General features: G+C 47.3%; 4 protein-coding genes across 4 annotated transcripts; 3 read left to right on the top strand and 1 right to left on the bottom strand.

Moving 5' to 3' along the window:
- Positions 1-1,015: 1,015 nt before the first annotated feature.
- On the top strand, positions 1,016-2,476 carry MAA_07573 (uncharacterized protein; the record flags this gene model as incomplete). The annotated part of the gene is made up of 1 exon (XM_007825571.2): positions 1,016-2,476. The coding sequence occupies one exon, from the start codon at positions 1,016-1,018 to the stop codon at positions 2,474-2,476; it is 1,461 nt and encodes a 486-aa protein (XP_007823762.2).
- A 528-nt stretch (positions 2,477-3,004) lies between these two features.
- Positions 3,005-4,240, bottom strand: MAA_07572 (zinc finger domain-containing protein; the record flags this gene model as incomplete). The annotated part of the gene is made up of 1 exon (XM_007825570.2): positions 3,005-4,240. One exon carries the CDS (start codon positions 4,238-4,240, stop codon positions 3,005-3,007), a length of 1,236 nt encoding a protein of 411 aa, XP_007823761.2.
- Positions 4,241-7,265: 3,025 nt separating this feature from the next.
- Positions 7,266-7,549, top strand: MAA_07571 (uncharacterized protein; the record flags this gene model as incomplete). The annotated part of the gene is made up of 2 exons (XM_007825569.2): positions 7,266-7,406; positions 7,460-7,549. 2 exons carry the CDS (start codon positions 7,266-7,268, stop codon positions 7,547-7,549), a joined length of 231 nt encoding a protein of 76 aa, XP_007823760.2.
- A 5,154-nt stretch (positions 7,550-12,703) lies between these two features.
- On the top strand, positions 12,704-13,217 carry MAA_11704 (Ankyrin repeat-containing domain protein; the record flags this gene model as incomplete). The annotated part of the gene is made up of 2 exons (XM_011412619.1): positions 12,704-12,724; positions 12,891-13,217. The coding sequence occupies 2 exons, from the start codon at positions 12,704-12,706 to the stop codon at positions 13,215-13,217; spliced, it is 348 nt and encodes a 115-aa protein (XP_011410921.1).
- Positions 13,218-14,575: the final 1,358 nt, after the last annotated feature.

Raw genomic sequence — 14,575 nt, 5'->3', positions numbered from 1 at the left:
AACATGAGAATGTTCATCAATTCAAGTCTTTGCTTTCAAGGCTGCTCGATGTTATGATACAATAAAACAAGCTGAAAGGCCCTATCATTTAACGACGAAAATGTGTTCTCGCCATTCAATCTATATGCGTGACAGTTTACGCCCCAGGTGCCTCTTCTTTAAAAACATCGAGGTAATTAATGCCACCGGATGGACTGATTTTAAAGTTTCTTCCGTTCCAGGTATTGGGCTTATCTGTGACTCCAAGTTGGAGGTTGTCGAAGTAATTATGAGTCTGAACCTTGTCCCACGCTAAAACGTCAATATATCCCGGCAATTCGGCAGTCCTAGCTAGCGCGAAACATTGTGAACCGGGGTTTTGGGGAATCTCGGCACTTTCTGCAAGGTTATTAAAAATTAATTAATGCTCCCGACTACAAGCGGGAAGTCGCTCAATGACGCGATGAGGTGTGTAGCCGCGTGGCCGCCGGAGAGTGAGCTGGTTTTTTCGACAACGGTGAAATTCATGACTCAATATCCCAAAGCACCAACACAATCATGCCATTTACGCCCTTTGACAAAAAAGAAAGGTCAGTGCATGGTCGAGCCCGCAAATGACTCCTTCTCTAAACCCTCTCCTTGTTATCACGCGGGTCAGCTCATCAATGCCTGATTCGTATTCTTCATCTAGTTGGGTCAAAAGCGTCATGGTGAATATTGGTCAGGGACGAGAGTTATGCCCGGCACAGGAGTGCAGACCGCCAAGAACACAATCGTATCACTTTTCTCGGTGCATGGAATTACTCGCTCGCTCGTAGTCATTATGCAGGCTAGCTGATCCGTGCATCAGAGTCGAGATGTGTAAATCGGCTCAGACGAGTATTTATATCCAAGCTTGTCGCCCTTGAACTTTCCAAAAGGCAACACTCAATCCGTGTCCAGCAAGAACCGACCAATCTACTCTCCTTTTCATTTTATTCTTTGGGATTCACAATTCTTGTTACTTGTACAACCGCCTTTTTTGGCCGAGAAAACTATGGTGTTGACCGTGGTGAACGCGATGCTCTGGGCAACACTGCCCTTGTCTGCCGCCGTGTACGGTTCTGCCGTTCCTCGGCAGAATACGCAGAATACCGGCGACTTCAACTTGGCTGAAATTATCCGCGATTCTCCTCAAGTTCAAGCTCATATGAAGAGCACTATGAGCCATCTGGGCAAGGTATTCCCTTTCTCAGAGGGCCCAATGAGTGCTTCCAAAGGCGGAGTTGACTTGTTAAATTCTGCGGAAATACCGGAATTCGATCGCAAATGCCTATTTGTGCGCAACTCGATTAAAGAAACGGGATGGCAATCGTCTCTTGATGTTAACCCTCATCCTAACGGTGATAATGTGGTTACCCGAGAGAATGAAGAGCCCATGACAATCAGTACATCTACGATTAAAACTCATAGTTACCGGCTTGGATGGAATAAGGAGTCATCTAAAGAGACCGGCCAATCTGTTACAGCTGAAGTTTCTGTCGGTTATGGCCCCTTCTCAGCGTCTCTTGGGACAACCGTTTATGGTAATCAGCGTATGACAGAAGGCCAAAATGCTGAGATGTCAAAACAAGAGGAAGTCTCAGTCAAGGTTGATAGGCCGTATACGTGTCCAGCATGGAGTATCTGCAGGGTTGTAACCTGGACTTACATCAGGACCATCACAGGAAGCTGCTTCCTGACGCCGTATTACAATGAGACGTGCGGCAGGGGTGAGGCAGGCAAGGGCAACTTGTACAGTCTTGGGCTTCTCCGATCTTGTTCACCCTCCGATAAGATTGCCGACAATTTTTACGAGTTTATTCTTGGGCAGACCGGATATGGCCCCGATTTGGAGGGCATCAAGATGCACATAACCGAGGGCGTAATCCCCAGGTACCAGGACAACTGCAGCTTTTCGTACACGCTGCGAGACGAGCATGGAACACCCGTCAGCGCCATCGCAAACATTATTGAGAAGTACCCGGATCCCAACGCCAAGAAGATTGAGGTGACCAGCGTCCCCAAGGCACGTAAATGGGTAAATTCCAAGGCGGGGGATCTAGTCTGCAGCCTGGAGCGCAAGTGGTCCTGGATGCCCCCTAATCGCTTTTATATTTCTTCCACGGATGGCGGAGACGGAAAATGGCATAATCGCGACGACTTGCCCGAGCCCGAGGGCTGTATGGAGACGCGCCCCGACACCGAGTCCAAGTCCAAGAGAGCCGAGGCCGAGCTCGACAACAACAGCCTCGAAGAGGAGCCACCCGCGTACGACGGCGTCAAGGTGGACATTCTTCAGGACGGAATGCCCGCTTTTCTCGAGAAGTTGGGCCAGAGCAAGAGCGAGGGCTTTATAGCAAATCGCATTGACGAGGCAAAACCCAGCAGCCGCGAGGTCCACGGGCGTGCAACCGATTACATTCCCAATGTCAGAGATTGTTTGGCAGACTTTGTTAAGCAGAATACGCAAGGTTAAGTACGAGCATGGAGCAGCCACGCATGGCTATCAAGTCGTGGACATGCTAGCAAAGACATGGACCTGGACATTCTTTGCAAAGCCGTATTGCCAGACACGTCGAGGGAGGTGGAAGCCATCAGCACTCTGGTCGCAACTGCCAACGGAACTTGGATGATTTGAAATTGTATATACTTGACAGTCGCAGGGGTTACTAGTTGTGAGTCGAGTTTATATATCAATTAAAATCTCTGCTTTATTTGTTCGTGACCGAGTCTGCAGTGAATGGCCGTGAATCGATGCCATGGCACAATGTGAATGGGGCCCCGGGGGGGTAAAACATGGGGATTCTCACACATTGACTTGTTCGCTTAATACAAAAGTTGCCGTGATGTTTATAAACGAGGTTTTTTTATATTCCCATTATAGATTAGACCAAGTAAGATAGGGGTATTCTGAAACGGCCATTCATTTCGCCCGAGCTGGTCATGTTATTCCAGTCGTTGGGCTAGATGAGGAAGGGAAAAAGCAAGAGAACGCAGAGCGCACTCAAGTGTCGTCAACCTCCACGTCGTCAGCCTGTATTCCCGCTAGTAGATTTTCCCCTTCTCTTATAATAATTTCGGCCAGCTCCTCCGCCGCGCCTGGCTGCAGAGCTCGCTCATCCGTCATCAGCGGCAGGACCTTTTCCTCAATAAGCCTACAAATAGCCATGAGTACATCCTTCTTGATCTCGCCACGATACCTCTCGACAAGAAGTATTGATCCAACAGCCGCATCTTTCCAGCAGTCTCGGCACCTTGTCCACTTTCCATCCCTGACCGTAATTCGAGTCAACAGCAGGCGGGCCAGGCGGTTTTCCAGTTGGCCCGGCGGCAAACCGCGTTCTCTGCTGCCTTGCGGGTAACGCGTTATAACCCACTGAAAATCCAAGAGTTGAGGAATCTGAAGGGGATCGTCGGCGTGGAGGACCAGCGGGTGTGCCCTCGGGACGGAAACCGGGACCGCGGCGAGTTCCCCCCTGTCAACTTGGTCAGCTTCGCAGTTGAGACGCCAGCCCATCATCTTGCCGGCTCTCAGCTGCAGAATCCTCTGCGCAAAGTATGTCTTCTTGCCGAAGTCGTCAATCACGCTTCCTTGACCAGCTCGGTAGTAGCCCAGGAAGTCGAGGGCGTCTCGGTATGCCACGAGATCAACGTCCTTGACGAGAGGAAGATCATAGCCGTTTCCTTCTCTCATAGTGACAACGATCGGGCCCTTCCATACCGTTTCAGCCCAAGTGTCGCCAAGAGGAGACGGGGAACCATGGAGGGACTCGTTGTCAACTACGCCCTTTATAATGTCTGGATCTAGATGCCATATATCGATGGTGTCTGTGTTCGTCTCCCTTCCTCGAAGGGCGTTGCCCCGGACACGCTTCAGTAGGGGCCTAATAACGCCATTGTACTCAGCGATACTAAGCAGCTTGCCAAGATCGGGATAAAAATACTCGCCAAGTTGGCGTTTGACCACTTTCGTATCGATCCATCGCAACGTTGGCTTCGTTACGGAAGAACTCTGTTTTGTTGGGTCTTTGGGCTTCATGGGAAAGAAGATGACAAGGCGATGGCGCGGCGACGGACGACATTGGAAGTTGGCATCGGCTTTGTGGCTATATTTCTTGCATAGCAGGCGGTGCACTTCCCAGTCGGTGTGCTGGCATTCGAGAGAGCAGTATGCTGCCGACTTGCATCTCGCGCAGAACCCAGCGGGTGCGCCACAGATGGTGCATAATTCGCTATCCATTCAATATTGGGGTTGCAACTCTCTGATGTCATGTCTGGTAAAGAATTTTCTGGCTGTGGAGCTGTTGGCCGCCCATAAATAAGGGGACATACATATGTGACTTGGCAGGCTCGTTTGCGCCTTTATGTTGTTTGTTCGTGTTACACGGGCCCAATTGACAGCTTTGACGCCTAACAAACAGGCCTCACCGATAAAGGACCTAGAGGTTACACAGATTGAACACATGCTCGAGCACAAGCCCTAGGCACGGCTGTTCCCTTCTTGTATATGTAATGGTCACTTGTCCCTCTCTTCCTCTTGGAAAACCAAGGGCCTTTGACACCCTACTCTATTATCTTTGAATCTAGCCCTTGGCTACAAGCCTTCAATGGTGAACCCTTGTCGCAGGCGGAGACAAGACAAACTGCTACAGTTGCTCGGTACAATTGGCTGAATGGATCAGTATTTTGTTTTAAAATTCTTCTCCATGAGGAAGCAAGGTGTGTCACCCGCATTTCCATCCTTCTGTCTGAGTGCATCAAACATCATTAACTAGCGCAGCATACTTGGGCTTAACGAAGCAGAGCGTAGGAAGCAATGTGAAGATCAAGGTCCGACTCTGACCTGAGATATTTGGAGCGGGTTAGCCGCACCCATCGGTGACAAGTGGAACGTTGTTAAGTCAAGGGTGAGTTACTTCCTCGACAAGTTTGCTGAAATTCTTGTACTAACTTGAGAGAGCCTCCCTTTATCTTTTAACTAGCATAGGTGTCAGTAGTGCGGAAAAAGGAAATAATAGAAAGCTATAACTAGTACTATATGAGATTCGTGCTACACCAAACATGCTAGATAATGCAAATACTAGTATCGTATTAAGCTTAAATCTGCTGTTGCGTTGGACGGTATTACCGTTTATTAAGAGCTTCATTGCGTGATACGCAATATTGGCAATTGCAACGCCGTACAGTCAAAGCTCTTGTTGCATTTTATCGCCTGGACATTTCAAATGCCATCCCAAAATCCCGAGTCGCTCAGTCTAGGCAAGCACGGTATACTGGTACTCGCCAAGGAAGCAGTATCCTGACTTATTTGTTTCTTATACGCCTTTCTTTTGCAATACATTTTCCCGCTCCCCGTGTAGGAAATTAAGACTCCCGTCGCTTTATTCACGGGACAGCTTCTGCCCGATCGTAATCCAGTTATCCCAACCTTCATATTATGTGATGCACATCGCGGTGTTGCCACTAGTAGACGGCTTGTAAGATTCAGATTCCATTTGAGCTACGCCAGCAAATGCAGATGTTGGCTGCTCGCTTTGGGCCAAGTCAGACTACGGGGTTATTACCATTTCCTTGTGAGGGTTCCCAGGAAAAGGTTCGTCGGGGATGCCTCAACTCAATTGTTTCCCAGGAAAAGGTTCGTCGGGGATGCCTCAACTCAATTGTTTCCCAGGAAAAGGTTCGTCGGGGGTGCCTAAACTCAATTGTTTTGGTCTTTGTCACAAATGCATTCCTGAGCCGAACGGGACGCATATACGTAAAAGCATATAAGATGGATCGAGGTACACTGAATACGTGCTTCGATGCCCGGCTCCGTCGGAAACTCCCAACTTAAACTCTACTTGCTTTAAACCTAGACATGTTTGTGACCCGACAATGTGGAGTACGTACCGAATAGGTTGATTGTTTGCGGAAATTTAATCCGCCCGGTGCGACAAAGCCCTCTACGTCATTGGTCTAGCTGCAACTCTCTCACAGGTACAGGGCTATTTGTTATGTATAGCCTTGTGACAAAACTCAGGAGTCGCATTCCACAATCGTGGTTGTCTCAAAATGAATTGGCGGTAGTTCAGCAAAATGTCGCTGCTGTATCTGTCTCGGGGATGAGGTTTAATGGGACTGGCTGTCCTGTTTCATCTAAAACAGACAGGACGGCTTTTCTTGGTTTATGCCGTGTCTGAAACATTCACGGAAGCTTTTTCTCCAATACTAAAATTATTAGTTTGGTATGTATATAGTCACATACATGTCTCGGATAGCTCTGGCCTGGCGGAACGCCACTGACGGAATATGGCATGAATGTTTCAGTATAGTCTTGACGCTGCCAGTCTCCCCCTTGTCCCATTTCGTGTTTCCATGTCTCAAACGGGTGCCCAAATGTGCATGGCTAAAACTATGATACTTTCGGTTAGATGCGTAGGTTTGTAACGGGGCGTCGTGATAACGCGTGAAGGAGGCGGCACTTAAGCCGTGAGGGGAAATGCAAAATGCTGTCTATTACTCTTCTGGAGAGGCAGAGGGGCTTTTTTCTTGTAGATAGCCCATCTGCCGCCTCAGCTGCTATACTTTTTTGGCACTCTGGAAGATAAGCTTTCAGCTCCATGCCATGAATACAGGCCGTGTCGGCAGTCATGTTGTTTTACCAAGATGCCCAGCATGGCTTAATCTAACCTTGAGGCGTCTTTTTGTTGGCCCCATAATACCAGGCCTTGGAGTTAAATTGACGCGGGGTAAAACGCAGCCAAAGTTTTTTGTAAACCTAAACCATGATGAAGTCAAAAAGGCTACAGCATACAGAGTCAAGTTCATGTGGTTTTTACAGTATTTAAGCCAACCGGCAACTCGGAATGTTAAATCATAATATTACAGTTGGATTAGGTTTCATTTGGAGACTTTTATGAGTAGACTTTAAGTTACTGCCGCAAACTCAGGAGCTAACCAATAAAATTATTCTTAAAATTCCTGACATATTGATGATTTTTTTAAAGTCTAATGCATTGAAAGTATGCTGCAACTTGGTACCCGGCCTACTCTACTTCCGCCCAGTCACTACGCGGCATCTGGCAATTTGTACATGCCAGCCATAATACATGCCGCCCCAACAAACGAGAGCTATTGGGCGCTTGCAGTTGGGAGACTTTAAAGGTATAAATACCTGCTTCATCTCCCAATTCTGACTTGTAACATCTTGTAGAATCTGCACCATTAATTCTAATTTCTCTCACTTCTGTACTAATCGTAAGCTCTATAGCAAAACAATAATCATCATGCATCTCAAAAACTTGCTCCTTCTTGCATCTGCTGCCATGGGCGCTATTGCCCAGTACGACAACGGTCTCTACAACGACGTTCAGTACGACGACGTCCCGTACGACATTTTTGCCGACGACAGCGGTCCACGGCCAAAGGTAGGTTCTCTCGGCCTCGCCAAGAATGGCATTCGTGGTCTGACATCACGCAGGCAATCGTCTTTGAGAAGCGACATTGTAAGGGACGACAACTGGTCTCAATCTGGGACGATCGCTGCAGAAATCTTGCACCACACATGTAAGCCTTGGGAAACCTTTGCAAAAAAAAAAAACATGCCCTTTAACACAGGTTGATAGGCCAGGAAATCCCCATTCGATTCGATTTCTCTCAAGCCATTGTAAATTTTATGAGTAGGTGCATTCCCTGGACGCTTGGTATTCGCTGTATTAATAATATCGCGCAGGCATCAGAACTGCCAGAGAGAATTGACCGTGGTTCAACCAATCTGTCTGGATATTCCCCACAAGGCTCGTTCCATGAAATGCTTTTAAGCCATGGAATGTGGTCCTCGCGACGCCTTTGTACAGGTTTTTCACCCCCTCCAGAACAATCATGTCTTGTGGGGTTTTTTCCCTGTACTGGAATGCGAATGCAAAGGCGTTGCTTCTTGTGCTAGGGAATGTATTTGCCACGATCGGGTCGTTCAAGACAAATAACAATTGTTATACTTGTGCTTACTTCCAGGTAGCAGTATTACAATATCTACTCTTGATGTAGGAAATCATAAGTCTCATTTTGTCAATGCTGTGCCAAACAGTCGTGCTGTTGTCGAGAAAGCCGCGCCTATAGTGCGAGAAGCCAAATACGGTGGCTGAGACAAATCTCGTTTCAGGGGCTTGTAGAGAGGAGTCGGAAATATGAAATAACCGGGCGGCGAAAGGGAGCTCGTCCTTCATTTGACGGCTGCGTCATGGTTCTGGGATGATGAAATCGTGGCTTTCGGTGAAATGGTGACAAGACGCCATATCCTCCGTCTGTTCAAGGTCTGTTCTCGGATATCAGGTTTTATTACGGCTTGATTTCAGTACTTAGGGTGGTGTGGACGGCATAGCTCACACACCAGAGGCATTATTAAAACCGGTACTGTATTGCCGACAAGACCGTCAAGAATGAAGTGTCAAGTTTCACAAAGAAAGCTTTCCATACCAGACTTGGAGACAACTCACAAGCCTCGATGATGCCTGCCTCGTCTACAGAATACAGGGGGCTGTTCATTGCAACGCGTTATGACATGCCTTCAACCTGCCACGACGAATCAACCATGGTGCTTTTCGAGCTTTGTAAAAATGGCCCGTTCGGTTCATTGCAGTACCAAGTTAGTCTCCTTGATGCACATCAGGCTCTAGTTTATTACGGTACTTCTACTTTGTAGTTTGAGATTTACACTAGACATACAGTAGGCAAAGTGAACGTTTGTTACCCTTGATTGATACATTTGGCCTCATCTTCATCATATGATTTGTGATTATATCCTCTGGCACAACCACGTTCAAAGCTAATCACGTTGCCATGGCTAGCTGAATGAATCTTTCAAACAAAAACCGCGCCCATTTGTCAATGCCAGAAAGATCAAGAATGTTTTGAAAGCGGACGTGTTCGTCGGTTGTCATACGGAAAGGTAGTGCAAAGCCCGAATTAGGTCAAAGGGGCAGGATGCAGCCGGTCACGGCTGCATCAGCACAAAGAGTACATCGTGACTGCTACACGGTTGGCACACAACAAAGGCCGCCGGACCAACAAAGGTTACATATCACGATAACAAAAGCAGAATGTCACGAGGCCTGAAATCGGTTCTTACTAAGGGCTGCCTCAGGCATAAGCCCTTACTAACTTCTTATATTGATAACGACTGTTTGTCCCTTAAAGCCACGCAGAAAACCAAGGATTTTTAATAAACTCCGGTCGATTATCATAGCCTGCATTGAACCAGACACCACGATCCAAGTCCAGTTACCCAGCCCTTGTCACAGTGACCGCCGACAAAGGGGCCACAAAGCTAGGTCAGGGGTCAAACACAAAGGCCTGAGGCAGCTATGAGTCTATGATTATCATGTATATATATTGACGGGCCCTAGGTCAGGGTTTTAGATTGATTCCCTCAAGGACCTTTTGAACTCAAAAACAATTATTGGATTGAATTGAAGTTATTCACAAGGCCTCAATCGAAGCCCTTCTTACATCGGTTGTGGCTGCCATTCACGGACTGCATTCACGGTGCACTGCGAAATTGCTGAGAAGGTTATAAAATATTCTTGGACAGTGAACAATTACTAACCATGTATCACGCAGTACGTCGGGATATCATGGGCAGAAGTGATCTTACCCTCGGCGCCTGTGAAACAAGCATGTGGCAGTGAATATTAGGATAAATCTATCTTTGTTTTACTTGTTTGCATGTTTTCTTGTCTTACAGAGTGTTTTAATTCTGCTTGCACAGCAATCGGCAGCGGACTATTTAATAAAGGCCATCCTCCCTCGACAGATAGCATGGCTACCTGGAAAACCATCATCTATTGTTAACAACATATTTCCCAAACACCTCTACCAAGTTCTTCCGACTCTGTCCAGCTGGACATTATCATACACACGTCCATCAAATTATACACGCGTTCACTAACTACTTCTTGTCTCTCTCAACTACCAAGTCATCAAACCAACGAAGCATCTTGTGGTAAGTGTAATACGAACAAGGGCTGAGACTTTTATGTCTGCAGCAGATAAAGAGGGGGGCGTCGAGACAAATCTTCCTGCCTGGGGCAGCAGCAAGAATAGCGTCGACTTTGGAATTATGTAATAGTATCAGTGAGAGTGCTAATATTCCATGTCACAGGTTAAACGGAGAGAGACAGAGACGATGTCTGACGTTATCAATTTGGACGAGTTCACTATTACGATTACCTCGAAAGACGTACTCGAATGGATTGTCGAATATATCGAATGTGAAATAGAAAAATCAGAATTGAGCTACAAATGCGTGTTCAGTATCAATGACTCCGCGACATTCCAGATGACGACCAACGCTCCGAAGTCGCGGGAGGATGCCACGAGGCAGCACGAAACTCTCTTGGGGATCGTGGAGACAATGGGATTTAGGAAGCTGGGTGGGAGTAAGTACGGTGTAAACATGGTGCTTGGAGTTTGAGATGAACACGGAGTCTGGAAGGCTAGGAAAGTGAAGTAGATAAGGGAGTGCGGAAAGAGGAAGAGCCTGCGAAGTGGATTATTGAGGTGGCTTTGAACTGGAGTGGATAATCGAGAAAAAGTACAAAAATAGATGAGAGTAGAAGATGAAGAGAAAATACAAAAAAATGTTGGGGGATATTCCAGAGATGTCTTTTTAAGCTTATATTTTAATTCCGTGCTAGAACCCCTGGTAAGACTGTTTTGCATCCGAGACACTTGACGCATCTTGATTGGCTTTAGCCAACCGAAGGGGGTCCCAAAAGCGGCAGCGAGCGGGCACCTGGGCTTACCTAAGCCGGCTCAACACCAAAAAATAGCGTCCACGATGCAGCCAGCTAGCCATAAAAAGTAACGCTTTGAATACTATTATAACCCGATCTCCCCATCGTTTGCATGCATAAAATCCCAGTGGCACCTGCAAGTATCTTTTTTTTTTTTAGTTTTTGCAGCTGTACTTAATAAACACCATGTACCTGGGCGTACCTCGACTAGAAAACCGTGACGTACCGTATCGAGAGAAATACAGATAAACACGTATTGTAGTACGTGGGAAGCTTACGTGTGTAAAGCTTATAGCTGCGCGCCAGTGCAGACTATAAATAAAAGGTCAACTGGTAATTTATCGAAACACCACGTCAAACATCACAGCCGATTCAAGGCTTCGCCCAGGCCAACAGGTAGAGGTATTTTGAGCAGGATCCCTAGCCATCCAGACCTCAAGTGTGCATGAAAGCGCACAAGCTGCAGATGCGGGTCGTTTCACTAAAAATAAAACAAACAACTTCTTTCTTTGTTCTAGTACTGTGTGTTTGAGCAATGTTTTGAGTGGATCGAGTCAAAGACGGTTTCAAACGCAAACCCGTTCCAGATCCCATTCTTCGCATCCATTTATTTCACTGTTGCCCAAGGCAAAGAAAAGCCTGATGTTCCTGAGCAGTTATATTGGTGTTCACATCCTGTTCCAGCCTGAAAGTTCAAGCCGGAGCAAGTTCTCGTTCTAGACCATGACCGGGCGGCCAGCTTGTACAACAATGGTTGGTCTTGCTTCTACCATGACCAAGTGCACAGCTGACCACATCTTCACAGGTACTTGAATGAATCCTAACAAAGATACGCGGACTTTTGTGGACAGCACCAAGTTCAGGTGCTTTTGAGAGTGTAAACATGTTGTTCGGCTTTGTGGCTGCCATCACGGCACTACCGGCAACATGACCTTTGACAGAAAAAACGACTTTTGACATATCACGCAACACAAAAGGATATGACAGGATGCAGTCAGCTTATCGTTTCTACACACTTACGAAACATACGCGTGCCTGGCAGTGAATCGTCGCCTCAAAGCATGTGTCAGGTCTTTGTGATGTGGAGAAATGCTGTTGGTTAAAGAGCATGTGTCACCAAAGCTTGTGAGAGAAGGTGTCGTCACTCCACTCTTTTGCATGTTTTCTCGTTATTGAAAGAGTGTTCTCTTGCTGTACTGATAGACGTCCTTGAGGACAGCCATTGCCGAGACTCGTCGACGGGAGTGCCTAACGCGCGGGCCAGTGTCTGGTGACCGCACAGCTACCACAACATACCGGTCGTCAATTCTCACCTACGTATGTACAGTTACACAGATGAATGAATGGATCAAACATCTGACAGACTGTCTTGTCAAAGCGGATGAAGTTGATGACACTGGACATCAGGGCCGCGGGCCGTAGGTATTTAATCATGGCCATCTCCCACGACAGATGGCTAACCAGATCAGCCTTCACTATCAACATCTACTACACACTTCTACCAAGTACTTCTTGCTTGCTTCGGCAGCCCACACATTTTCGCATACACGTCTTGCTTCTCTCAACTACCAGGACGTTGTCACATCCACGTCGACCAAGTACGTCTTGGGCCTTTCGATTGCAAAGACATCTCAATCACGTCTTGCTTCATTCAGCCGCAAACACATTTTCGCATACACGTCTTGCTTCTCTTAACTACCAGGACGTTGTCACATCCACGTCGACCAAGTACGTCTTGGGCCTTTCGATTGCAAAGACATCTCAATCACATCTTGCTTCATTCAGCCGCAAACACATCATCCCACGCACGTCTTGCGCCTTTCAACCGCAAGGACATTATCACGTACACGTCTACCGAATCCTTGTTGCTCCTTTCGACTGCAAGAAGCTGTCACACACACGTCTACCAGACATCTTTTGCAAAAAACATCATGTCTTCCAACCCATTTGCGGTAAGTTTCATATGAAACAGGGCCAAGACTTCTATTTCTGCTGCCGACGACGAGGGGGGAAATGCCGTCGAGACAAATCGTCCCGCCTCGGGGGAGAAGCCAGAGTAGCGATGTCTTTGGAACTGTGCAATGATGACAGCTACAGTGCTAATATGCTGGGTTACAGGTTCCACGGGCAGACCCAGAGGTGAAGCCTGAGCACAAGTTGAACAAGTGGGATGTGATGGCAACATGGTACCAGGGTAGCGGCGATCAGTCGCGAGCTATACGAAACCTCAAGACATTCGTGGACGATAATCGCTTGCCTTATCGCAGAAAGAACGGTGTGGCCAAATATATGGCGATATTCCAGTATACTGGGCCCGAGACCGATACCGAACCTCCGGCCCTTCAACATATTAGAAAATTTTTAATGGAACGCGGATTTGTGAGAGCGAATTTGCCGAACGCAGACGTCTTCGAGTATCATCGTCCGGGGAATCCTACCAGTTGAGGCACTACTGGCAGGTGAATCGACGAGACTGCTTTACACCCTACACTGCAGTGAATCATGGAAAGAAGACGCAGAGCTGGATGAGAATGGATTATGGCAGAAATTTTGGAAATAGATAAGAGGGGAAAATCAATAAAAAAAATTGGGGGAATATTCCAGAGTGCCACTTATGCAATATTTACACATGTGAAGGCTGACGGCAGTTATGTGTAAAGGTGCCATGCACGAGTAACTTGACCCCTGTCACGAGCCAAGTCAACCAAACGAACTGACTTACGAGTGAAGTATTCCGTCATACTCGGCCAAGGCCCGTTCTTGCTGTACGCTTTTACACCGCTGCTTAACAATCCGTCTTGATACCCGTCGTGACCATCGCGAAACGGGACAAAGGACTTCGCGCTTCTAGATGGCTCCTGCCGCGATGTCTTGTGTCTTTTTTTTTTGTTTCTGTACATGTCACATAATGCTGCATTTAAGTAGTTTAATTGCGTATCACGTACTCACCAGCCTCCCACTCCGTACACGGTCACCTCGCATGGATCCAAACGCACAGCAGGACCGAGGTTCTCATGTAGCAGTTGAGTCGAATAGGTGATTTGGGAAGATTGAAGGCTGCTGGTCACGACCGCTTTGTTCTCAGGGCCGAAACATCGAAACGGATCGAGGGCCTACTCTGCAGGATCTTTCATCGGTCATTGTCAATCATCAATATACTTACAGGGTATCGAGGCTGTGACCAGGGCAGGTGACTGGGCTTGGAACAAGGTGTTCCATTCAATGCATAATAATCGACTTTGAGTTATCAAAGGTCCTTGGTTTTCCACGAGGCCTTGAGAGGTCAGCGACCTCTATAAATACAAAAACGACGAGGGCTAGTGCCTGAGGCAGCCCTCGCTCAGGGTGCGGCCCTGGACCTCGTGATCATTCCCTTTGTTGTTGTGTATCCGATGTTGGCCCAGCGGCGCCTTTGTTGAGTTTCGACCACGTAACAGAGGCCCTGAAAATCCTCCTGAAATATCCCCTCTTTTCGCTGTGCAAATTGCCCGGATTTGTTCCAGCAGCAGCATGAAAGGGAAATGCCTGACAGTCTCAAACCGAGGTGCAGTGTCACAACTTGGCCTGTGTGAGACAGCATTGGTCAAGTCTTATGCAGGTGATCCATTGTGATTGTTGTTATCGCTTAGTCAATGGGGCGGGTGATGCATTCTTGGGCGTGACAAGGGCAGGGTATCTGGGCTTGGAACGTAGTGTTCCATTCAGACTATAGTAATCGCCTTTAGGATATCAAAGTCCTTGATTTTTCACGACCACCTAAGAGACGGGAGGTCTCTAAAAATACAAGAAATCAGTGAGGACTT

This window comes from Metarhizium robertsii (genome assembly GCF_000187425.2).
Source record: "Metarhizium robertsii ARSEF 23 chromosome Unknown MAA_Scf_14, whole genome shotgun sequence".
Taxonomy (NCBI): domain Eukaryota; kingdom Fungi; phylum Ascomycota; class Sordariomycetes; order Hypocreales; family Clavicipitaceae; genus Metarhizium; species Metarhizium robertsii.
The sequence above is the reverse complement of the archived record's forward strand: the minus strand, read 5'-3'. Positions and strand labels throughout refer to the sequence as shown.